This window comes from Dryobates pubescens, chromosome 10, assembly GCF_014839835.1.
Source record: "Dryobates pubescens isolate bDryPub1 chromosome 10, bDryPub1.pri, whole genome shotgun sequence".
Taxonomy (NCBI): Eukaryota; Metazoa; Chordata; class Aves; order Piciformes; family Picidae; genus Dryobates; species Dryobates pubescens.
In genome coordinates this window covers 31,056,130-31,081,733 of record NC_071621.1, presented here as the reverse complement: position 1 = coordinate 31,081,733, position 25,604 = coordinate 31,056,130, and the positions used below count along the sequence as shown (strand labels likewise).

Genomic DNA, 25,604 nt, shown 5'->3' with positions numbered 1-25,604 from the left:
TGCCCTAAACATAGACCCCATTAATTGGACTCACAGAATATGTCCATAACAGTGAACAGTTCCCTGAGGTCAATGGGTACAGCAGTATCCTAGTTCCCCTTCCCTCTCAAAACAGGATGGGCACAAGCTGCCTCTTATGATCATTCACAGCCCATGATAATCTATTAGTTGTGCCAGGGCATTGTCTGGAAAAGGCATGCTTGGACAGGGTTGAAATTACAGTAAGGACTGGCTGACAACAGAGTAACACGTATGATCAGTGCTAGAGTTCAGGTCTTTAGCCTGGAAAAAAGAAGACTGAGAAGAGATCTTATCAATGCATATAAATATGTAAAGGTGGAGGTCATCATGATGGGAGGAGACTTGATGGGGTGCTTGGTGCCATGGTTTAGTTGATTAGGTGGGTTGGATTGGTTGATGGGTTGGATGCGACGATCTTGAAGGTCTCTTCCAACCTGGTTTATTCTATGTATTCTATGTATTGGACTTTTCTCAGTGGTGGCCAGTTATAGGACAAGGGGCTGTGGATACAAACTGAAACACTGGATGTTTCACTTCAACTTTAAGGTGAAACTTCTTTACTTTGAGGGCATCAGAGCACTGGAACAAGCTGCCTAGAGAGGCTGTGGAGTCTCCTTGGGGGACCTTCAAAACCTGCCTGGATGCTTTCCTGTGCAACCTGATTTAATCATACCTGCATTAGCAGGGGAATTGGGCTAGATGATCTTCAGAGGTCTCTTCCAACCCCTACCATTCTCATTCTGGGAAGCACCTTCTCCATTATTTTATAGTTACTATATCTTTCTTTTCCTCTTTTTCTTGACCTCTTATCTTCTTGACAACAACCATTACACAAAATTTCCATGTCAAGAAATATGTGTTCTTGAACTGCTACATATTACGCTTCTTAGTTGTTCCTGGTCAGGCAGCAGTGGAGTAAATCAGCACACGTTCTGAGATTCATAGGAAAGTTCAACACTGCCTCACTGAAGGACTGCAGCTATTATTGGTAATGGTCTTTCAAGCCCTCTCACATTAACATTGGACCATGGCAAGCAATCTAAAGGACCTCGCAGGATGATCATTCCAACAATAAAGAGGCACATAAAACAAGTTTGCCAAAATGCAGTCACACATATCCTGTAATGAAGTGTCCATCGATGGAATTGGTCTGAAAGAAGATAGGTGAGTGCTATCCTTGACGCTGAGCTTCCAGTGCTCTTAGAGCTGCCTAAGAGCCTATTGCAGTCCAAAAATGTCTTCTCTATGAAGGTCATCTGCACTGTAGTGCATTTATGACCAGTCATTTTCTTTGGGTGTTTTTTTTTCCAGAGCAGCATTTGAGCAGACTGTGCATTTTGTCCTCAATTGGCTATTACCAACTTAAAAATTGTTTTAGAGATGCTGAACAATAACGCAGCCCTTGGGAGAAAAGCTTCTCAGCATTAGCCATTCAGCTGACACCATGAATGATTACATCCAAGCATAAAATTTAATGAGATTTCTACAAAAATGAGTGACATCTGCATAGCACTCAGGTCCTGGCTAACTGTCACACATTTGTCATCACTGAGGCTTTTGTCCTTTATTAATCCGCTTTCAAGAATGCCTGCTGTTGGAAATGGAAATGCTTTTTAGCAGTCATCCTGCAGACTGTGTAAGAGCACACATCTCAGGAAGCATAATGACACATTGTCATGCCTAGGAATGCATTTAAAAGGTTTAGAGCACATGAGAGAATTCCAACAACAAAATATATTGGGAATTTAGCAGAAGATGCCTGCAAAAATGTATTTTACATCCTTTAATATGAGCAAGAGGCTTGTTTGTTTGCCTGTAATACTGTGGCTAGAAACTCTTTAACAACATTCGGTGTGCATGAGAGAAATATTGTCATAGAGGCAAAGTGCTAAAATATTTCCCTTTAATTTTGTTTGTGCTTTGGACCACGATATAATTCTAGGCCTAGGGCTCCAAGCCAGTAGAAGCATATGATTGTATCAAGATCCCAGCTTTCCTTCAAACTTTCCCTCATGGCTACCAATAACAATTTCACTGGTATTTTCCTACATCAACAGATAGCCTGAAACAATAGATGATGGAGATTGAAGATCACCCTATTTTATTAAATTAGCCCCAGGTCTTGCTATTCTGAGACAAAAGCCTGACCTGGCACTTTCCAACAAGGAACAGCAAACATTTGGCAGAAAAGCAGGAGTATAAAGGGACATATTTCTGCCATATTTTCTCTCAGAAAGAGAAGCAAGACATTTCAATTGCAAATGAAGATGGGTCTCAAGGTGTCCAAGGGGTAGCACCATCTCATCCCAGTACTGTTTGTGACTCAATGAATTGCACTGACCACAGCAAAGTCTAGCCTGCTGAGCAAGCAGAGCAAGGGAAGAGGAGGGACTCCTAGCACAGAAGCTGCTTACCAACCATGGAAGCGTAAAACCTTGCTCTTCTTATAGGCCAGAGGTGTACCCTGGGTTTGTCTGAAGAGGTCTGCAGTGTGTTGTGGAGGCAATCTTCTATTGTACATCCATAACACTAAATATACTGACATAGTTTCAACATTTAAATGTCAGTTAGCTGCTTGTAGATCTTTGTCAAGTAAACAGAGGCAAGTGAATAGCGTAAATTGCTTTCTCATTTAATGTAGTTGATGTCTCCTTCACTCTGAAGCTACTGAGCACAACTATTACAAAACTCTGATCAGGCTGTTGTCATTGCTCATGAAAACATGTTTTTGTTGAAGGCATAGTAGAGGAAATATGAAGCTTTTTGCACCTGCAAATGACAAAATATCACAGCAACTAAAAATGCTTCAGTTAATGGGGGTTTTTTAGCCCTTGGTATTCAGATAAATTTGTTTCTATTCATGGACTAAGGATTCTAGCCAGCAAAATATTTGATTGTGTGAAATAACACTAAAGTATAATAATGCTGAGCTCAGTAATGCAGAAACCCTGGCTGCAACTGTCAATTCTAGCTGAGGCTCCAGATCTGTGTCTGCCACCACGATTTGTAGGTGCCAAGCTCTGACAGACCAGCAAGTGGAACTGTAGTTCAGGATACCTGCACACAGCGTTGGGCAACTCCAAAAGTGTAGCAGCAACTGCTTTTTATTAAGAAAATTGTTTCCATCATCACCCTTCCTGCAGCTTCAATTTGAGAGAATGCGTCCAGTAGTACATTTCTGATTTCACCGTTCTCCATCGGTGTAGGAACAGAAGAAAACTTCCATCCTTCAGCCCGAGGATGTGGAAAAATCAGAAGGGTCTTGGATGCCAGGAAAATCCTGATTTGTCATAAACAATTGTAGTTATTGGTGATAGTAATGTTTTGCAGAAATCCTAAGTCCTGTCCTTCAGGGCTTATGTAAACTTTTAAGTGTAAGAAATCACAAGTGAGATGTTTATTCTGCATTTATCCATGACAAAGATACACATTTTTCCTTGAACATCTGTTTACACTAACCATGTAAAAGGATCCTGAAACAGGAGAGCTTTGCTCTTAATTTTCATTGGCAAGGACAAATGAACAAATGTTTTCAAACACTAGTTGTATCACTATCAGGAAGAACTAAAGACACAAACTGAGGGTGAGAGTGGGATGTTTTAGGCACACTTTTCTTTGCAAAGTCATATTTGTTACCAGGGAGCTCACTTACTGAATCAGTCACATGGCCTATAGAAATGGTCATTAGTAACTCAATGAAATAACCACTCCTTTCATTTCTCAAGTGGGAAGTTGTTGTGATATTTTATTTGTTTGTTTTTAAGGGGTTATCAGCCTTCAAAATATTGGGGTTTGTGATTTGTTCTGTTTTTCAGAGCTTTCAATGAAACCGTTACCAGACTTCAGCAGGATCCTAATCCAGGCAGTTTCTCTGAATGAGTGGATTAGAGAAAAAGGATGAATGCTGTATTCATGGTTTAGTTACTGGTAATACTGGTGTTCAAGAAGCACATCCACCTGTGCTGTATTTTGACCACTTTCTTTCCCGCTGACAAGTCTCATGCAAAGAGAAGATGTGACTCTGATGGTTCAATCTACCCTGGATGCTTCTTCCAGTTGCTCTTTTTTCTTTTCATTTTAGGTTCAGAACAATTATAACACAGGAATCTAAAAAAAAAAAAAAATAATCAAATAATCCATTCCTAGTTCTAGTTCTGCTGTAACTCTGGCAAGTCATGCAGCATTTAAAAAGTAGAAACAATCACAATTTACCAGCAGAAATCATGGAAAGGAGGTATCTCGGTGACACAGGAGTATGCGTTTTAACTTTTGTATTTCATGGATATTGAACTCCACTGGGTCCCTGCAGAATGTGTCTCCTGTATCACTGCTGTTCATATGTGATGATGGTGTGGTCTGTTTCATTGTTTCACTTTATTTCTAGGTCCTCCTGGTCCCCCAGGGGTTGTAATAGTGGAGGAAATTACAGACAACACAGCAACACTCTCCTGGAGTCCTGGGGCAGACAATCACAGCCCTATATTCCTCTACAACCTACAAGCACGCAGTCCATTTTCTCTTGGCTGGCAGACTGTAAAAACAGGTGAGAAAAACTTTAGACAGCACAAGCAGACTGTTCAAAACTCCTGATAATCACCATAATAACCATTGGCAACTGCAGGAAGAGATACTCTTAAGAGAACAATGATAAATTAAAAGCACTATTTCCCCCCCTTTTTTTCATTCCTTTCATGTTACTTAGCAACAGCTCTGAAAGGACAATACAAAGATGCCTGCCATCATACATCTGTGAATAAGCAGAAACTCATCCCCTTTATCTTTCCATCTATGTCTTTTCAGGATTAGCACAGTGTCAAAAGCCTAGCTGTGATTTCTGACACATTAGATCTTTAATATCTATAGTATCTAGTGGTCATATTGTATTATGTCCTCTTGCCCTTGAGATACAGCATGTAAACTTCAACTTTCTGAGTGACCTACATGGTTCTTTATGGTCTACAGTTCCAGATGTAATAACTGGTGACATGGAGTCTGCCATGGCTGTTGAACTGAACCCTTGGGTAGAGTATGAGTTCAGAGTTGTAGCAACTAATAAAATTGGGACTGGAGACCCAAGCGCACCATCGCGAGTGATCAGAACCAATGAAGCAGGTAAGATGAGGATAAAAATGTTACTTTTCCAAGACTACCAAAAGCAATCATTATTTTAATATAATAATACACCTACTGTCCCTGGTACATACCTGTGTGTTCAGTCATCACTGCTCCACAGTGATACTCTTTGAAAAGGAGAGTCTGTTTTAGTTACAGTAATAAGAGAAGAGGAGGCTCAGGGGAGACCTTATTGCTGTCTACAACTACCTGAAGGGAGGTTGTAGCCAGGCAGGGGCTGGTCTCTTCTTCCAGGCAACCAGCACCAGAACAAGAGGACACAGTCTCAAGCTGTGCCAGGGGAGGTTTAGACTGAATATTAGGAGGAAGTTCTTCATAGAGAGAGTGCCCATTGGAATGTGCTGCCCGGGGAGGCGGTGGAGTCGCCATCATTGTAGGTGTTTAGGAGGAGACTTGATGGGGTGCTTGGTGCCATGGGTTAGTTGATTAGGTGGTGCTGCATGATAGGTTGGACGTGATGATCTTGAAGGTCTCTTCCAACCTGGTCTATTCTATTCTATTCTATTCTATTCTATTCTATTCTATTCTATTCTATTCTATTCATGTTTAATTTACAGAAATTTCAAATAAGTCTATTCTCTGCTGCCTTACTGAATGTGGGCTGCCATGTTTTTCGCCTTACAGTTAAGCTATTGCTGCCTTTGATTGTAGGCTGCTCTTTGTAGGCTGCTTCTCAGTATCCAAACAATTTCTCCAAAGCAGCCTCTCCCTCCTTATTTTTCATAACTTCTGTTCTTAAATGTGCACAGATTTTTTTATTCAACAGTATAGGGAAGCCCTGGGAAACTGCTTAATTTGAAATGTTTTTTCAAGCAACAAGTGTGTCTTTGTTATGTACACTCCCACCACAAAATTTCACTGTATTTCTGACTGAGACAGTACTGTGGAAGGTGAGGAAAACCATTTTATATCTATTTGTGTCTCTTGAAAATTATAGTGATCTGGGAAAGTTTGGAATCGTTGATAGTAACTGGGCAGCATGAAGGGAGATAGAGAAGGTCTGGGCATCTGAGAAAAATCTAGAGGGATGCATTTTAAGAGTCAGAAAGACAGAGAGTTTGTACAAAGCCTCAGAGGGGAATTGCATCTCTGATCCCTTTCAGAGTTTTCTTTGTTCTTTGGGGTTTTTTAGAAGGCCTAGAGGGTTTTGATTTTGTTTTGATGTTTCATCAGCTGAATAACTTGTAAGTAGTTTATTGATCATACAGCATAGAAGAGTGCTGAATTCAAAGATTCCACTTGAATCTCAGTGTATAACTGATTTTGTAGTTGCACATATTCTGGATGAATACAGCAGATGTGATGCACTGTCTTCTCATTAAGGGAGATTATAAGAATTATGTGTAGCAATTCCAAAATGAGTCCACCTTTCTCATTCTGAAATAAAATTCTTATCTTTTAAGCTATGTTAATCTCATGCCTCAGCTCCACAGTTCACCGCTCTGTGCATATGTCATGCATAAACATTCACAGCAAAACGTTCAGGCTGATTTTCTCAGAGCCACAGAATCACCTGAATAATTTGGGCTAGAGGGAATATCTGGAGGTCTCTAGTCCATCTTCCCACTCAAAGCTGGGCAAACTGATTTCAGAGCAGTTGCTTAGGGCTTCATCCAGTTGAGTCTTTGAAACCTTCAAGGAGGTAGATTGCACATCCTCACTGGGAAACCTGTGCCAGCAGTCAGCTAATCTCATTGTGAATTTCATTTCAATATATGTGGCCAGAATTCTCACAATTTCAGACTGTCAGGTGTGAAGGTGGTCAGATAAATGTCTTTCTCATTGTGACATCCAAAATCAGAATAGAATGGCATGGCATGGCATGGCATGGCATGGCATAGCATGGCATGGCATGGCATCGAATCGAATCGAATCGAATCAAATAGAATAGAATAGAATAGAACAGAAGATAGAATAGGATAGAAGATAGAATAGGATAGGATAGGATTGGATTGGATTGAATTGAATTGAATTGAATTGAATTGAATTGAATTGAATTGAATTGAATTGAATTGAATTGAATTGAATTGAATTGACCAGCTTGGAAGAGAGCTTTGAGATCATCAAGTCCATCCTATCACCCAACACCATCTAATCAACTAAAGTATGGCAACAACACCCCATCCAGTCTCTTCCTAAACACTTCCAGTGATGGTGACTCCACCACCTCCCTGGGCAGCCCACTCCAATGGCCAATCACTCTTTCTGTGAAGAACTTCTATTTCAGATGAAGCCTACCAAACCCATCTGCAGTTGTAACAAGGGCTATTTAATTTTTTGTTTCTGCTTTAAATAACTGTATAGTTATAAACTGATACTAAATTTCTTTCTGCCATCACAGAACTGCACTGAAGTGATCCAATTCTCATTCACAGATGTGGAAGGTTGCTTCCTTCCCAACTCTTCCCTAATCCTCTGCAAACTCACCAGTGTGAAACTCAACTTCTTATCAGAAGCTTTAGACATACATACTTTGTTACATTAAAAATGAGAAAAGGAAAATGTAATAAAAACCACAAGCTACTTTTAACCCAAATTAACTAAAAAACACCCATCTTATTTCACCACCATTATTCTTTCCTTGAATTTGTACTTTGTTTAGTCATGAGGTCTGTGGTGACAGGCTGGACTTGATGATCTTTGAGGTCTCTTCCAACTTTGGTGATTCTGTGATTCTGTGATGTTGTCAGTGAAAATTCTGCTGGTTCCAAATGCTCCAATACCTTCTCTATTTATTCAGGTGGTACATAAGAGAGAGGTGACATACATTCTGGAAAAAGATTATCCTGTAATAGGTTGTGCCCCTGGGTTATGATCTTTCAGATTTATGAACATATTCCCTGTTTTTGAAAGGATGGATCAGTATTTTAATCGACCAAATGTACCTTGAGTCCTGTGTCCAGTCCTGGGCCCCTCAGTTCAGGAAAGATGTTGAGTGGCTGGAAGGTGTCCAGAGAAGGGCAACAAAGCTGGGGAGGGGTTTGGAGCACAGCCCTATGAGGAGAGGCTGAGGGAGCTGGGGTTGCTTAGCCTGGAGAAGAGGAGGCTCAGAGGACACCTTCTTGCTCTCTACAACTACCTGAAGGGAGGTTGTAGCCAGGTGGGGGTTGATCTCTTCTCCCATGCAACCAGCACCAGAACAAGAGGACACAGTCTCAAGCTGTGGCAGGGGAGGTTTAGGCTGGATGTTAGGAAGAAGTTCTTCACAGAAAGAGTGATTGGCTGTTGGAATGTGCTGCCCAGGGAGGTGGTGGAGTCACCGTCTCAGGAGGTGTTCAATAAGGGATTGTACGTGGCACTTAAAGCCATGGTTTAGTAGTCATGAGGTGTTGGGTGATAGGTTGGACTTGATCATCTTTGAGGTCTTTTCCAACCTTATTGATTCTATGATTCTATGATGATTCTATATTCATTTCTGGGTAGTACTCTACTATTGCTGCCACTGGGAGGAACAAAGCCTTTAATTCAAGGTGCAAATGATCTGCACTCCTGTACATGTGCTCCGCCTGATAAACTGTGCTGTAGTTGATAATAATGCAGGTCCACTTGAACAATACATCAGTAACAGTTCAACCAGGAAAAAGGCCACACTAGAGGTTTATTTGTGCTTTCAGTTTCCTGGGTAGGAATACCTTTTTGCTGTCAGAGTAACAGCTGCACAAATGTCACTTTAGAAGTGAGTGTTTTGTAGCATAACATTGAAACACAGACAGGTGTCAGTAAAACAACTTAACAGCTGTCAGAGAAACTTAAACTGAATCTGTTTGGTGTGTCTGCTTAACATAGCATCACACAGGAGAAGTCTGTTGCCATCGCCTCAATTTCCAAAGACCTTTCTTTAAGAAAATGTTTGGTCTCTGTTTCAGTTGTTTTGGTTTCGTGGGGTTTGTTTAGTTGCTTGTTTGGGGTTTGTGCAAGGCTTTGTGGTTTGGTTTGGTTTGGTTGCTTGGGTTTTGTTTTGTTTTGTGGTGTTTGTTGGGTTTGTTTGTTTTAATAAAAAGAGATAGATGCAGTCCCATCCTTTTCTTTCTATAAAGGGAGTGAGAAGACAGGAGTTACAAGAAGACAGTTTGTTAGAAGCTGCAAAGAGCTATAAATCAGAACAGTAACAGAATGAACTCTGCTTTTAGCAAAGAACCAGTCAAACAAATGGAAAAACCCACAACCCTGTTGTATATGCAATTCTTTCCAAAATAGCATGCTGCTTATAATTTTTATGTCACTTTGTAAATGCCAGAGGCTTTGTGATTTGCTTCATTCAGGCAGGCACAGTTTTGTGATCTCCAGATACTCCTGAATTCCAGAGCCTCTTTAGCTTTGTCCTCTGAGACAGCTTTCAGTGACTGTGTGAATTATCACCCTTGGTGTAGCTTTCAGATGCCAAAGTCAAAGAGACAAGAAAAATAGCAGTTTTCATTGGGTTTCATGTATGGTTTCATCAGCACATTAACACCTATCTTTGTGTACCCAGTGCTCTGTTATTTTAAGGATATCTGTCAGTAGTTTTATATCTGAAAGTTTCAAGGGAAAAACCTCTGTTAACAAGGGCTACAGTTCTAATATCACAGAGTTCAGTTCTTAAAAATGATGCATATGAAAGGACATGATATTTCAGAAAGAACATGGCATCAGCCTCCCAGGACCCAGGCAAAGGAATTCAGGACCCAGGCAAAGGAATTCACCTTGAGTACTGTGTCCAGTTCTGGGCCCCTCAGTTTAAGAAGGACATTGAGACTCTTGAACGTGTCCAGAGAAGGGCAATGAGGCTGGGGAGAGGCCTTGAGCACAGCCCTATGAGGAGAGGCTGAGGGAGCTGGATTGCTTAGCCTGGAGAAGAGGAGGCTCAGGGGAGACCTCATTGCTGTCTACTACCTGAAGGGTGGTTGTAGCCAGGAGGGGGTTGGTCTCTTCTCCCAGGCAACCAGCACCCGAACAAGAGGACACAGTCTCAAACTGTATCAGGGGAAGTTTAGGCTGGAGGTGAGGAGAAAGTTCTTCACTGAGAGAGTTGTTAGCCATTGGAATGTGCTGCCCAGGGAGGTGGTGGAGTCACCGTCCCTGGAGGTGTTCAACAGGGGATTGGACGTAGCACTTGGTGCCATGGTTTAGTCATGAGGTCTGTGGTGACAGGTTGGACTTGATGATCATTGAAGTGTCTTCCAACCTTGGTGATTCTGTAATCTGGCTATTTGCAGAGATGATAGTTGTGGCCCACGAGTTTAAACAGGCAAGCTGCCCCTGCTGTAGGTGCAACTCCAGAAATAGTGTTCCAGCCTTAGAAAGTGACTGGCTCATTCTCAGATGAGAGCTGGGATCCAGCAAGCTGAATGATAGCTGTACAGACAATCCACTGGGGCAGCAAATGTGTGATTCAGCCTCCACTATTTTATACTTAAATGAAAATCTGCATCTGTAATTCAATCGCACAACCTAATTTGACTGGAGACTAGTCTTTGTCTCGCCCCATACCACACTTCTTTTATCACTTCTTCCCCAAGACAGTAACAACAGTTTATATTAGTTCATTGCCTAAAAAATACCAGTGGAAACAATACTTGGGATGGTGCAAGGACATAAACAGAATAATAAACAGATTTCCACTTGCTTTAACTTTCTAATTAAACCCTAATCTTGTTACTTAGCTCATTTTTAGTTAACATGATTGCTTTTCGTAGCTACTTTCATCAAAATGGATAATACCACCATTTCCTGGCACATCTAACTTATAGCCAGCTGCTGCATTTCTGTCAGTTCTAGCCTTGATACATATTTCACAGGTCCACAAGGTGAAAAGAGCCAATAACGTGAATTTGAACACGTTTGGCATTCCACTAAGGCAGCCGGGCATTCGAAGCCTGGGGGCAAAGCATCAATTACATTATCTATTCATAGGGAAACATGCAGAGAAAGAAATTGGGTAGAATCAAAGTTTAACCTGCTAATCATGCATACAAACTTGATTTTATGAGGTAAGGGTGTAATGCACTCTATTAGTAGCAGATTGTACGTAGGCTTTATTTTTAACAAATCCCTACTTTCCATTAAGTTGCCCTTATTCTCAGCTAGAATTTCTTCACAGCATAACAAGAAATGCCTCTGTCCCAGGGAAAAAAAAAAAAAACAACAGTTTTACACTGGTTTTGTTGTCAGGGTTTGGGGGGTTTTGTTGTTATTGTTGGGGATGGTGTTTTATTTCTTTGTCTAAAAGAACATTCAGCTTTTCTCATTATCATAACTATTTTTCCTTTAGAAAAAAAAAAAAAGAATGAATGACTAGCTGTATCTGTGACATTTGGAGATGATTACATAGGGCTACTAAAGCCTTTGCAGAAGATGTGTTTTTCCATAGGGAGAAACAAAAGAAGAGAAAGCAGACAGCAATCATTGACTATATATTTGAAATCTACTCATAGCTATTAGCATATAATATTGCAGGCTCAAACTAATATGCAGTATATATTGACAAGGAATCAAAATGTGTGGGCTGCTAAAAGACACAACAAGATGACTAAGAAATTGATTCTCTGGCATATATGCCACAGCATTAGAGATTTCGGTCCTGTATGTGGTGATTTGCAAGCTATTCTGACTCGGTCCTGCAGCCATGCATGACGCTATAGGAGAATCATAGAAACACCGAATTAGCAGTGAAGAGAATGGAATTCTACTCTAGATAGATTATGATTATTAAAAGTAGTGAGAAAATGAGAACAGAAATACAGACCTTGAGACCAGTTGGGTACTAGTTAGCCTACACCTTGAGTCCTGTGTCCAGTTCTGGGGCCCTCAGTTTGTTGAGTTGCTGGGAGGTGTCCAGAGAAGGGCAACAAAGGTGGGGAGGGGTTTGGAGTACAAGCCCTATGAGGAGAGGCTGAGGGAGCTGGGGTTGCCTAGCCTGGAGAAGAGGAGGCTCAGGGGTGACCTTATTGCTCTCTACAACTACCTGAACAGAGGTTGCAGCCAGGTGAGGGTTGGTCTCTTCTCCCAGGCAACCAGCACCAGAACAAGAGGACACAGTCTCAAGCTGTGGCAGGGGAGGTTTAGGCTGGATGTTAGGAAGAAGTTCTTCCCAGAAAGAGAGATTGGCCATTGGAATGTGGTGCCCAGGTGTTGGTGTCGCCATCACTGGAGGTGTTCAGGAAGAGACTGGATGGGGCACTTGGTGCCATGGTTTAGTTGAGTAAGTGGTGTTGGGTGATAGGTTGGACTCGATGATCTCAGAGGTCTTTTCCAACCTGATTAATTCTATAATTCTGCTTCTTCACTGGAAGGGGTTATCAAGCATTGGAATTGTCTGCCCAGGGCACCATCCCCAGGAGTGTTCAAGCAGCGTGTGGACCTGGTGCTTAGGGACATGGTTTAGTGTTGATCCTTCAGTGCTGGGTCAAGGGTTGGACTGGATGGTATTTGAGGATTCTTCCAACCAGATATATTCTGTGATTCTGTGATTCTGTATCCTTGTTTTGCAGTTGTTCGCTTCTGAGATGCTCACACATTTTATATCTCATTCCTGAACAGATGAGATGTGAAATGCTTTCCTGGGAGGGTGAGAACTTGAGGGCTGGCCCTTCACACAGTAAAAAAGCTTTCATTTAACATCCTTCTGCTTCCCAGATGTCTACTGCAGGATATATGTGTATATGTGTGTTTGTAGATGTCTACTGCAGGATATATGTGTATATGTGTGTTTGTATATACACACACATATAAAGGGAAACAACTGAGAAGAAGAAACTGCTGAGTGTGTTGTTGCTTTGGTTGTCAAATTAGGAAGTTCTGCCAAGCTGATGACAAACCCTTTTCCTCCTCCCCATATCATTTCCACAGCTAAGAATGTCTGTATTTTTAAAGATACAGAAAAGCTCTAATAGAACTAAATAGCTGCAGCTTGAGCAAACATATTCTTAAGGACTAAAGCCAAGTTTAGTAATTCATCTCTCCCCAAAGTGTAGCAATATCAATATTTATTTTCATTTTGCTATATTTGTCATGGTATTTCAGAGTTTATACAAAAGATATCCATGTGAAAAATATTTCCATGAATATAGGATTTAAGCAGAGCAAGAAAGACCTTGTGATTGAAGTATAGAATTGAGATCTGGGAAATCTGGACTCAGTAACTTACTGCAACACTCTCTGTAAATTGGGGCAGCTCATGTTAGCATTTTTTACTCACAGAACAGGAGGTTAGTGGCCAGGCACAGAGGGACCTGGGGGTACTGGCTGACAGTAGGCTGAACATGAGCCTGCAGCGTGCCCAGGCAGCCAAGAGGGCCAATGGCATCCTGCCCTGTATCAGGAACAGTGTGGCCAGCAGGAGCAGGGAGGTCATTCTGCCCCTGTACACTGCACTGGTTAGGCCACACCTTGAGTACTGTGTCCAGTTCTGGGCCCCTCAGTTTAGGAAGGATGTTGACTTGCTGGAACGAGTCCAGAGAAGAGCAACAAAGTTGGTGAGGGGTTTGGAACATAAGCCCTACGAGGAGAGGCTGAGGGAGCTGGGGTTGCTTAGCCTGGAGAAGAGGAGGCTCAGGGGTGACCTTATTGGTCTCTACAGCTACTTGAAGAAGGGAGGTGGAGGCTGGTCTCTTCTCCCAGGCAACCAGCACCAGAACAAGAGCACAGAGTTTCAGGCTGTGCCAGGGGAGGTTTAGGCTGGATGTTAGGAAGAAATTCTTCATAGAGAGAGTGACTGCCCATTGGAATGTCCTGCCCAGTGAGGTGGTAGAGTCACCATCACTGGAGGTGTTTTGAAGGAGACTGGACGGGGTGCTTGGTGCCATGGCATAGCTGATTAGATGGTGTTGGATGATGGGTTGGACACGATGATCTCAAAGGTCTCTTCCAAACTGGTCCTATTCTATACTATTCTATTCTATTCTATTCTATTCTATTCTATTCTATTCTATTCACTTTCTTCACAAGACCTCACCTGTTTAGAGTGCATAATTGGAGGATAGAATCTAAATCTAGCTACATGGGTTTAGAGTAATACTAAAATCAGTTATAATCTTGGCTGCTAAATGCTTTTGTACTGCACAAAAATTAAGACAGAGCACAACATTAAAAATCTGTTGTTCCTCTTCAGCATAAAAGAGCCCACAGAAAAATTTAAAAAGCCACTCCCCATTTCCTTGGGGAAAAGAAATAAATAAAACAAGACAGAAACACTTAAAATTTGCTAATTATTCATTCAAAAACATTTAGCATTTTTCTTTACAGGGCTGCAATGATACAGTGAGGATTAACTGGTTTTCAAGTTGATTCAGTTTTTCCTGGTTCACTGTGGCACATTATTGGTGCCATGGTTTAGTTGATAAGATGGTGTTGGGTGATAGGTTGGACTTGATGATCTCAAAGGTCTTTTCCAACCTGGTTTATTCTATTCTATTCTATTCTATTCTATTCTATTCTATTCCATTCCATGCTATGCTATTTTTCTTTCTCTAAGGTAAGAATCTAGAGCTAGAATAGTTTAAAATACTTCTTCTGTTCCCTCACTGTAAGTAAAAAGGGGCAGAATAAAACTGGTTTAAACAAAATGCAAATGTTCTTTATTTTCTCTATCAATATTAAATTAAAATTATTTTAATTTTTAAATTATTTTAATTAAGTTTTAATTATTTTAATTATTAAAATTATAATTAAAATATTTTTGGACAGAAATAGCAAAATCCTTCATCTTAAAATGTTCTCCTTTGCTTTTCTAGCTTTAATATTTCTATTTTTAACTAAAGCTGAATAAACTTCAGAGAATAACAATAATAATAATAATGATAATAATGATAATGATAATGATGATGATGATGATAATAATAATAATAATAATAATAATAATAATAATAATAGTAATAATAATAAAAACAAGTTGGAAGAGACCTTCAAGATCATTGCGTCCAACCCCTCAACCAATCCAACCCACCTAAACAACTAAACTATGGCACCAAGCACCCCATCAAGTCTCCTCCTAAACACCTCCAATGATGGCAACTCCACCATCTCCCCAGGCAGCCCATTCCAATGGGCAATCACTCTCTCTGTATAGAACTTCTTCCTAACATCCAGCCTGAACCTCCCCTGGCGCATCCTGAGACTGTGTCCTCTTGTTCTGGTTCTGGCTGCCTGGGAGAAGAGACCAACATCCACCTGTCTACAACCTCCCTTCAGGTAGTTGTAGAGAGCACTACTTCTTTTTAAAAACACAGATGGCTAGGTTTCATTTGTTCTAATATCACAATGAAATATTTCATAATTTTCAATATTTTTGCCCAAAAGTGAGGCCCCAAAACCTTTGAATGGGTTAATCTTTACAGTCTACCATGATTCACAGATATGATTATTAACAAAAACAACCACCAGAAAATTTGGCAGCCATACAGAGAGAAGAGAAAGGAATCTTTCAAACTGAACTAAGCACCCTAAAGCCCAGAGAGCAGTTTACAAAATGTGGGACACAGTAGGAGTCTGGAAGCAAAGCTAACATCTGCTCCAAAATGCTCATGGCTTTGGTGTTGTAGAAGGTACCACTTCCAAAATCTTCCTCAAACTTTACATACATGCTCAGCACTGGTTAGACCGCACCTTGAGTACTGTGTCCAGTTCTAGGCCCTTCAATTTAAGAAGGACATTGAGGCACTTGAACGTGTCCAGAGAAGGGCAACAAGGCTGGTGAGAGGTCTCAAGCACAAGCCATATGAGGAGAGGCCGAGGGAGCTGGGGTTGCTTAGCCTGGAGAAGAGGAGGCTCAGGGGAGACCTTGTTGCTGTCTACAACTACCTGAAAGGAGGTTGCAGCCAGGAGGGGGTTGGACCTTTGAGATCGTGGAGTCCAAATTATCATCCAACACTGTTTAATTAACTAAACCATGGCACCAAGTGCCCCATCCAGTCTCTTTCTAAACACCTCCAGTGATGATGACTCCACCACCTCCCTGGGCAGCACATTCCAATGGCCAATCACTCTTTCTGGGGAGAATTTCTTCCTAACATCCAGCCTAAACATCCTCTGGCACAGCTTGAGACCGTGTCCTCTTGTTCTGATGGTGGTTGCCTGGGAGAAGAGACCAACCCCCACCTGGCTACAACCTCCCTTCAGGTAGTTGTAGAGAGCAATAAGGTCTCCCCTGAGCCTCCTCTTCTCCAGGCTAAGCAACCCCAGCTCCCTCAGAGTCTCCTCACAGGGCTTGTGCTCCAAACCCCTCCTCAGCTTTGTTGCCCTTCTCTGGACACGCTCCACGTTTATTCAGAAGAAACAATAGTGAATTCCTCAGCTGTGATAAACACTAAAGAGAAGAGGTCCTAATCTTCTTGTCCCAGACACATGTCTGAATACAAGTCATCATACTTTTGTATTTGGTGCAATTGCACTTTCATGAGTCACTGCTGAGAATTAACAACTGAAAGATCGCCACCAGTTTAATGGCAATAAACTTAGGCTATGTTGAGCAAATTCAGATATAACACTGATATACAAAGGTGATACCGCTGAAAGTTGCTAATATGTAACCTGGGTGCCTGGCAAAAATGTTTCTTTTGATATTTTTCTTCACTTAACAGTTGCTCATTTCAAAATGTGCTTCTCTAACTGTGTACAATTTGCTTTGGTGCAGAGGAAATTGATTTCTGAGACACATTTATTCTTTTAATGGTTATGCATTTGAGAGAGTTTCACTGTGTGGACGTACATTTGAGTTTGGTGCAGAAGAAATTAATTGCTTTGACAGTTTTATTCTTTTAACATTTATTCATTTAAACAAGGCCTCAATCTGCAGAGCTGTTCACAAGAAAATTCTAGAGAGAAGACATTGCCAGTTAAATAAATCCATTCCCCTGAATGTTTAAAGAAGTGCAATGTACTCTCATCACTAATGTGGCACCTACATAGAAGTTCATTTCTCTTTATAACTTAACCAAAAAAATATCTTAGAAACACAAGAAAAAAATAAGTGCTGAAGAAGGTTTACATATGCTCTGTTAGAGGTGGCATCATAATCAACTAAACCATGGCAACAAGTGCCCCATCCAGTCTCCTCCTAAACACCTCCAGTGATGGTGACTCCACCACCTCCCTGGGCAGCACATTCCAATGGCCAATCACTCTTTCTGTGAAGAACTTCTTCCTAACATCCAGTCTATACCTCACCTGGCACAGCTTGAGACTGTGTCCTCTTGTTCTGGTGCTGGTTGCCTGGGAGAAGAGACCAACCCCCACCTGTCTACAACCTCCCTTCAGATAGTTGTAGACAGCAATAAGGTCTCCTCTGAGCCTCCTCTTCTCCAGGCTAACCCCAGGCAAACCCCAGCTCCCTCAGCCTCTCCTCACAGGGCTGTGCTCCAAACCCCTCACCAACTTTGTTGCCCTTCTCTGGACACGTTCCAGCAACTCAACATCTTTCCTAAACTGAGGGGCCCAGAACTGGACACAGGACTCAAGGTGTGGCCTAACCTGTGCTGAGTACAGGGGCAGAATTACCACCCTGTTCCTGCTGGCCACACTGTTCCTGATACAGGGTAGGATGCCTCTGGCCTTCTTGGCTGCCTGGCTCGTGTTCAGCGTACTGTCAGCCAGTACTCCCAGGTCCCTTTCTGCCTGGCTGCTCTCCAGCCACTCTGACCACAGCCTGTAGCACTGCATGGGGCTGTTGTAATCTGCAGTATATGGTGTTTATTTTTCTTCTTGTTTTATGCATTGCTTAAGTTTACCAGCCTGACTGTGGAATTCTCTGAAATGAAAACTTGAGCAAATTTTCTTTACCACTGTTAGATACAATAAGCTACAAATAACTGCTTGTTATTGCTGTGATCTCGTGTCTTCTGCTGCTACTTATTACTATGGGGAAAACTTCAATAACTGGGACATTCAGGGGGTTTTGTTTGTTTGGGGTTGATTTGTTTGTTTGGGTGGGGTTGGAGCTTTTTTGGGTTGGTTTTGGTGGTTCTTTTGGTTTTTTGTTGTGGGTTTTCTTATTTTTTTCTTTTTGCTCACAGTTCCAAAGACACCTCCAGCTAATGTAAGTGGCAGAAGTGGAAGGAGGCATGAATTAGTAATAGCTTGGGAGGTAAGAAACGTTTCTGATTAAAGGGTTTGTTTCATGTTTGCTTCTTTGAGGGCAAAGTATGGAGTCCTATACTGGGGTTTCCTTTACAGCAAACCTTGGCAGGACATGAACATAAAATACAGATCTTTAAATATGTTCTAAACTTTCAAAGTAAAGGGTATTTTTATGTGCTTTAAGTCAAGGGCATTATAATAGCAGTTCCAATGTTGTGCTGATTCCTGTGTCTTGTCTTCCTGATGTACCGCTTGAGCTGATTTGACTTTTCTGGATCTTATATGCATGCTGCATCAAATGAAATAATAACCATGGGAAGAGAAGGAAAGCCATGCAACTGTTAAAAATCTTAAGAAAGACTTATTCTCTTTAAGTATTTCATGCAAATATAAATATAAAAATCAATACCTGAAAGAGAGCTTTGTTGTGAGAAAATGCATCTTGCATCTTGACATCTATGACAGAAAATATCTATCTCCTGCAGGATTATGCCAGTGGGCAATTAGAAAAGTGGAAGCTGCTGTTTCTGCTAATCATAAATAACACAATAAAGACTTCTCTTGAGGTTGGACATTTGAAGAGAGTGAGTTTAGACACTCTTCTCTGGTCATTTCCCAAAGGCCTAATATGCTGACAGCTGTTAAACATAACCTAGTTCCTAAATCAGTCCATTGACTTTATAAGAAATGTAGGCAGTAAATTAGCTTGAAAAAATCCATTCTTTGAGCTGGACGTGTAAGCTTTACCTTTAGCAGTGCCCAGCCTCTCAACAGATAAATCCCTTTGCTGGCTGCTAGCTTATGGCTCATGTGTCTTAGTTCAAGTGTCTAATTTCACAGGTCCGCTGAGAAGAGAAAAAACAAATGAGATTTATTTTCTTCACCAAGACCGAGTCTGAGACTTAGAAACCTAGATTCATTACATTATATCCCAAGACTCAAATAGAACCCTAGACTTAAATCCCTAAGGCCTGATATCCCCTTTGGATGCAGAAATTACACAGGCTGGAGGTGGTGGAGTCACCACCACTGGAGGTGTTTAGGAAGAGACTGGATGGGGTGCATGGTGCCATGGTTTAGTTGATTAGATGGTGTTGGGTGATAGGTTGGACTCGATGATCTCAAAAGTCTTCTCCAACCTGGTCTATTCTATTCTATTCTATTCTATTCTATTCTATTCTATTCTATTCTATCCTATCCTATCCTATCCTATCCTATCCTATCCTATCCTATCCTATTTTAAAACCTATGAAAGTCCCACTGTAATAGGTGTCACTGACATCGTATTTCAGGAGCTTTTAACAATTTCTTGGTCTATATGTTTAATAAGGCCATTCAAAAGGGTTATTCCACTAAGAGATCTCTAATTGAAGAATTAAACTCAAAGTGGGAGAAAAAAGTCTTCCTGAGCACAAGAGTTTGTTCAGTCCTGGGACAGTGACCTAACCACAGTGATTAGGAGATGTAACTCTTACAAGCTTCCTTCTCAGAAGTAATTGTGCCTATGTGTTCACAGGTATAAGTAAAATCATGTAGTACAACTATAAGGTATCACCCTCACACAAGCAGATAGATTACTGTGGTGGTTTGGCCCTGGCCTGGAGGCCAGATGTCCACCAAAGTCACTCTGTCACTCCCCTTCTAAAATGGACAGGGGGACAGGAGGGAAAAAGAATAACAAAGCCAGTAATAAGATAGAAGCAATTTTAATAACAATAATGAAAACACAGCAATAGCAGAGAGAGAGATGTTAAGTCTCTACTTCCCATCAGCAGGATGATGGTTGGTCTCAGGAAGCAGGGCTCTCTAAGCTTGGTGGTTCCTTAGGAGGATAGATGCCATGGATGAATTCCCCCCCCACTTCCTTCTTTTACTTCATTCTTATATCTGAGCTGGCATCATGGAATACTTCTTTGGCCAGTCTGAGTCAGCTGGCTCAGTCATGTCCCCTCCCAAGATCTTGCCTACCCCTCAGTGTACTCTTGGGGCAAGGAAATGTTGAAAAAAAACAGTCTGGATACTTACTCAACAGTAGCCAAAACACTGCTGTGTTATCAACTACTGCTGCAAAACACACTGTGAGGAGAATTAACTCCACCTCAGCCAAACCCAATACAATTGCAAACCACCACTGAGTGACTGCTTTCCAAATCAGTAAAACCTTGTCTGATCATTACTGGAACTTTGTATTTTAGCCCGTGTCAGAAGAGTTTCAGAGCGGAGAAGGATTTGGATATATTGTAGCCTTCAGACCTAATGGAACACGTGGCTGGAAGGAAAAAATGGTGACATCTTCAGATGCCTCGAAGTTCATCTACAGAGATGAAAGTGTGCCACCTCTTACTCCTTTTGAAGTGAAAGTTGGTGTTTACAACAACAAAGGAGATGGTCCCTTCAGCCCTATTGTAGTCATCTGCTCAGCTGAAGGAGGTCAGTTCAACACAAAGTTAACTTGCATGTTATGAAGTATGTTAAGCTATTTTTACATCTTGTGTTCTGCCCCTGTACTCAGCACTGCCTAGGCCACACCTTGAAGACTGTGTCCAGTTCTGGGGCCCTCAATTTAAGAAGGATATTGAGACATTTGAATGTGTCCAGAGAAGGGCAACGAGGCTGGGGAGAAGTCTCGAGCACAAGCCCTAGGAGGAGAGGCTGAGGGAGCTGGGGTTGCTTAGCCTGGAGAGGAGGAGGCTCAGGGAAGACCTTATTGCCATCTACAACTACCTGAAGGGAGGTTGTAGCCAGGTGGGGGTTGGTCTCTTCCCCCAGGGAACCAGCATCAGAACAAGAGGACACAGTCTCAAGCTGTGCCAAGGGAGGTTTAGGCTCGAGGGAGGAGAAAGTTCATCACAGAAAGAGTTGTTGGCCATTGGAATGTGCTGCCCAGGGAGGTGGTGGGGTCACTGTCCCTGGAGGTGTTCAAAAAAGGATTGAATGTGGCACTTGAAGCCATGGTTTAGTCATGAGGTCTGTGGTGACAAGTTGGACTTGATGATCTCTGAGGTCTTTTCCAACCTTATAGATTCTATGATTCTATTATACCATCCTTTCTCAATCTTATATTTCAAATTTCTTTGCAGAAATGGTAAGTAACATTAAGTATGTTTTGCAGAGAAGGAGGGGAGCTAACTTATCAAAGTTACCCAGAAAGCAAGTCACAAAGTTTAGGAACAGACTTTAAGCCACATGAGTCCTAAGCAAAAAAAAAACAAAAGAGCCTTTTAGTGAAAGTTCATCCTTATTAACAGCTGGGCTGTTCTAACAGTGAGCAGAAAATTAAAAGGCTAAAGTTCCTGAGGTTCATCCTTTTTTTTTAATGGGTTAATCAGACAACAGCTCTAAGACTAAATGCCTTCGCTTATTAATGCTCATTTCCTGGTTAATGGATATCAGAATTGCACAGAATGCAATTTTGCTCTTATTTTTATTGATTTTTAATTAATTTATCACTTTTTTTAGTTCATTAGTATAAAAGCAGAAGTAGTGAATTCTTGTTTATGGCCAAATATTAAATGTTAATTACAGGAATAGTTCAGAAGAACTTGAAAATTCCTGTATCAACTTTGTGTAGCTCTCAATAGTATTTTTTGAGGGGGTTGGAGAGAAACAACAAACCCACCTAATTTGCATTAGTAAGAGAACCTGTTCTGTATTGACAGGAGGTAGTGTGCAGAAATTTTCATGTGCACAAAAGGTGAATAAATATTATCCAAAGGAATATTTTTGAGCAGCTCTGTTACTGGAAACAGTTTTTCTTTACTATACTGTATTTGGGTTACCACTGCCCCCTGTTAAGTGAACCAGCACCAGAACAAGAGGACACAGTCTCAAGCTGCACCAGGGGAGGTTCAGGCTGGATGTTAGGAAGAAGTTCTTCATAGAAACAGTGATTGGCCATTGGAATGTGCTGCCCGGGGAGGCGGTGGAGTCACCATCACTGGAGGTGTTTAGGAAGAGACTGGATGGGGTGCTTGGTGCCATGGTTTAGTTGAATAGATGGTGTTGGGTGATAGGTTGGACTGAATGATCTCAAAGGTCTCTTCCAACCTGGTTTATTCTATTCTATTCTATTCTATTCTGTTCTATTCTATTCTATTCTATTCTATTCTATTCTATTCTATTCTATTCCATTCCATTCCATTCCATTCCATTCCATTCCATTCCATTCTATTCTAAAATAAGTACAGTCCTAATAAAGATGTGAGGAATTTCATACTACCTTCACAAAAATGTAATACAAAGACAATGGCATTTCATATGAAGCTGGAAAATATTCACTGTCTTTTCCATAATAGTCTCCAATTAATCTGTCATTTTAGAGCCATGATGTAGCAGAGATTACCTACTGCTGTGCTCTCACAGTGATTATAGAAGTTGGAAGTGTTGTTTTTGCTAAAAGCAGCCCTGTTAATTTGCTTGTTTGTATCAGCACTACCAAGGAATACATAGAATAGAATACATAGAATAAACCAGGTTGGAAGAGGCCTTCAAGATCATCGCGTCCAACCCATCAACCAATCCAACACCACCTAAACAATTAACCCATGGCACCAAGCACCCCATCAAGTCTCCTCCTGAAAACCTCCAATGATGGTGACTCCACCACCTCCCTGGGCAGCCCATTCCAATGGGCAATCACTCTCTCTCTATAGAACTTCTTCCTAACATCCAACCTAAACCTCCCCTGGCGCAGCCTGAGACTGTGTCCTCTTGTTCTGGTACTGGCTGCCTGGGAGAAGAGACCAACATCCGCCTGTCTACAACCTCCCTTCAGGTAGTTGTAGAGAGCAATAAGGTCACCCCTGAGTCTCCTCTTCTCCAGGCTAAGCAACCCCAGCTCCCTCAGCCTCAGTCACATTATTATAAAAGCAGTTGTATTTTTAAGTGTAAAAATTGCCCACTATAGCTTGGAAATTTTGCACCTGAATTCTCTGTTCCTCAGCGGAAGAAATGATACCGTGAGGCTGATGGCCCTGTTTTCATCATTTAACAATTTCATACTCTAATCAGAAAGTTCAATAAAAATAGAGGGGTTTGCAAAGGAAGGGAGGTGAAAACTTAATGGTGGGGTTTGGTTTTTTTTTAATAGAGAAAGCTATTTTAACTGAAGCAGAATGGTGAACTGTAATAAGTAGTCCTTTGCTCATTATTTCCACAAGGCTGAAAATGGAATCAGCAATATAAAAAACAATTTTTTCTAACATTTCTTTTAAAATATGAACTTTACAACTTATCTTAATGGAATTATTAGAATTAACTTTCTATGCTCCTCTCAAGAAACAAACTTTTGTGATTCCAATTCAGCTATTTGAAAGCACCTACCCGTCACAGCTTTGCTAATTCAGTCTCTGTATGTGTCTGTATCCAGCTGGTGGCCAGTCACTAGTGGTGTGCCCCAGGGATCAGTGCTGGGCCCCATGCTCTTTAACATCTTTATTGATGATCTGGATGAGGGCATTGAGTCCATCAGCAGTAAATTTGCTGACGACACCAAGCTGGGGGCAGGAGTTGATCTGCTGGAGGGTAGAGAGGCTCTACAGAGGGACCTCGACAGGCTGGGCAGATGGGCAGAGTCCAATGGCATGAGATTTAACACATCCAAGTGCCGGGTTCTGCACATTGGCCACAACAACCCCATGCAGTGCTACAGGCTGGGGTCAGAGTGGCTGGAGAGCGGCCAGGCAGAGAGGGACCTGGGGTTACTGGTTGACAGTAGGCTGAGCACGAGCCAGCAGTGTGCCCTCTTGGCCAAGAGGGACAATGGCATCCTGGCCTGCATGAGGAACAGTGTGGCCAGAAGGAGCAGGGAGGTCATTCTGCCCCTGTACACTGCACTGGTTAGTCTGCACCTTGAGTGCTGTGTCCAGTTCTGGGCCCCTGAGTTTAGGAAGGATGTTGACTTGCTGGAACGTGTCCAGAGAAGGGCAACAAAGTTGGTGAGGGGCTTGGAACACAATCCCTATGAGGAGAGGCTGAGGGAGCTGGGGTTGGCCTGGGGTTAGCCTGGAGAACAGGAGGCTCAGAGGACACCTTATTGCTGTCTACAACTACCTGAAGGGAGGTTGTAGACAGGGGGAGGTTGGACCCTTCTCCCAGACAACCAGCACCAGAACAAGAGGACACAGTCTCAAGCTGTGCCAGGGGAGGTTTAGGCTGGAGGTTAGGAAAAAATTCTACACAGAGAGAGTGACTGCCCGTTGGAATGGGCTGCCTGGGGAGGTGGTAGAGTCACCATCATTAGAGGTGTTTAAGAGGAGACTTGATAGGGTGCTTGGTTGCATGGGTTAGTTGATTAGATGATACTGGATGATAGGTTGGATGCGATGATCTTGAAGGTAGTTTCCAACCTGGTTTATTCTATTCTATTCTATTCTATTCTGTTCTATTCTATTCTATTCTATGCTAGACTTCCCTTTGGTAAGGGGAATATTGTGGGGATAAATACTTACTGATATTTATAGTTGAAGAACAATTGTGGGATACTGTGACAATACAGTGCAAAATTACTTTATAAAAGGCTTTTCTCAGGGATAACACAAGTTTATATATTGTAAATTTAAAGGAGTAATGATCCAAAGCTGTTTGTTACAGATAAGTTCTGTCCAATATGGAGACTTGGGACAATAAACATTTCAGCTTGCTATGAAAAAGGGAGAACTGGTTTTGAAAGAAGGATGGACATGCACATTTAAGGAGCTATATAATTGAAGGATTTCTGTTGAAGAGGAAATATTAAATAAAGATTGACAGTGAAATTTTAGACAGTCCCAGGCATCCCTAGAGTGTGTAAAGAAGAACTTCCTGGCACTGATGGTGAGGGAGGTGATGAGAGAACGTGTCCTGCTGGACCTGCTGTTTGCAAAAAGAGAAGAACTTGTGGGCATTGTAAGAGTTGGAGGTCATCTGGGGCACAGTGATCACAAAATGCTAAGAGTTCTCATTTGTTGGAGAGGTAGAGGGGTCAGCATAACTGCTGCCTCTAGTGGGTAGACTTTTACCTGTTTCAGAGGAAGGTTGACATTGTCCCTTGGGAGGTAGTCCTGAAGGGCCAAGAAGTCCAGACAGGCTGGACGCTGTTCAAGAGGGAAATCTTAAAGGCCCAGGAACAGGCCATCAATGTGCTGAAAGATGAATCAGTGGGGAAAAAGACTGGTCTGGCTGAACAGAGACATCTGGTTGCAACTCAGGGGAAAGAAGAGAAACTATGGTCATTGGAAGAAGGAGCAGGCCACTCAGGAGCACTGCAAGGTTGTTGTGAGTCTGTGCAGGGGCAAAATGAGAAGGTGCAAAGCCTGGGCAGAAATTAATCTGTCTCCAGCTGTTAAAGACAACTAGAAATTATTCCACAAATGTATTAGCAACAAGACCAAGTGCAAGGTCCTGCAACTGGGTCAGGGCAA

The 25,604-nt window shown here is 41.8% G+C and overlaps 1 protein-coding gene across 5 annotated transcripts in view; it reads left to right on the top strand.

The window, feature by feature from the left end:
- Positions 1-25,604, top strand: part of CNTN5 (contactin 5) — a 661,195-nt gene that overhangs the window by 613,432 nt on the left and 22,159 nt on the right. For all 5 annotated transcript variants that reach the window (XM_054164542.1, XM_054164541.1, XM_054164544.1 and 2 more), the window contains 4 exons: positions 4,406-4,564; positions 4,984-5,133; positions 18,141-18,211; positions 20,400-20,634. In XM_054164542.1, coding sequence (XP_054020517.1) covers positions 4,406-4,564; positions 4,984-5,133; positions 18,141-18,211; positions 20,400-20,634 — 615 coding nt within the window. The remainder of the gene's footprint in view (positions 1-4,405; positions 4,565-4,983; positions 5,134-18,140; positions 18,212-20,399; positions 20,635-25,604) is intronic.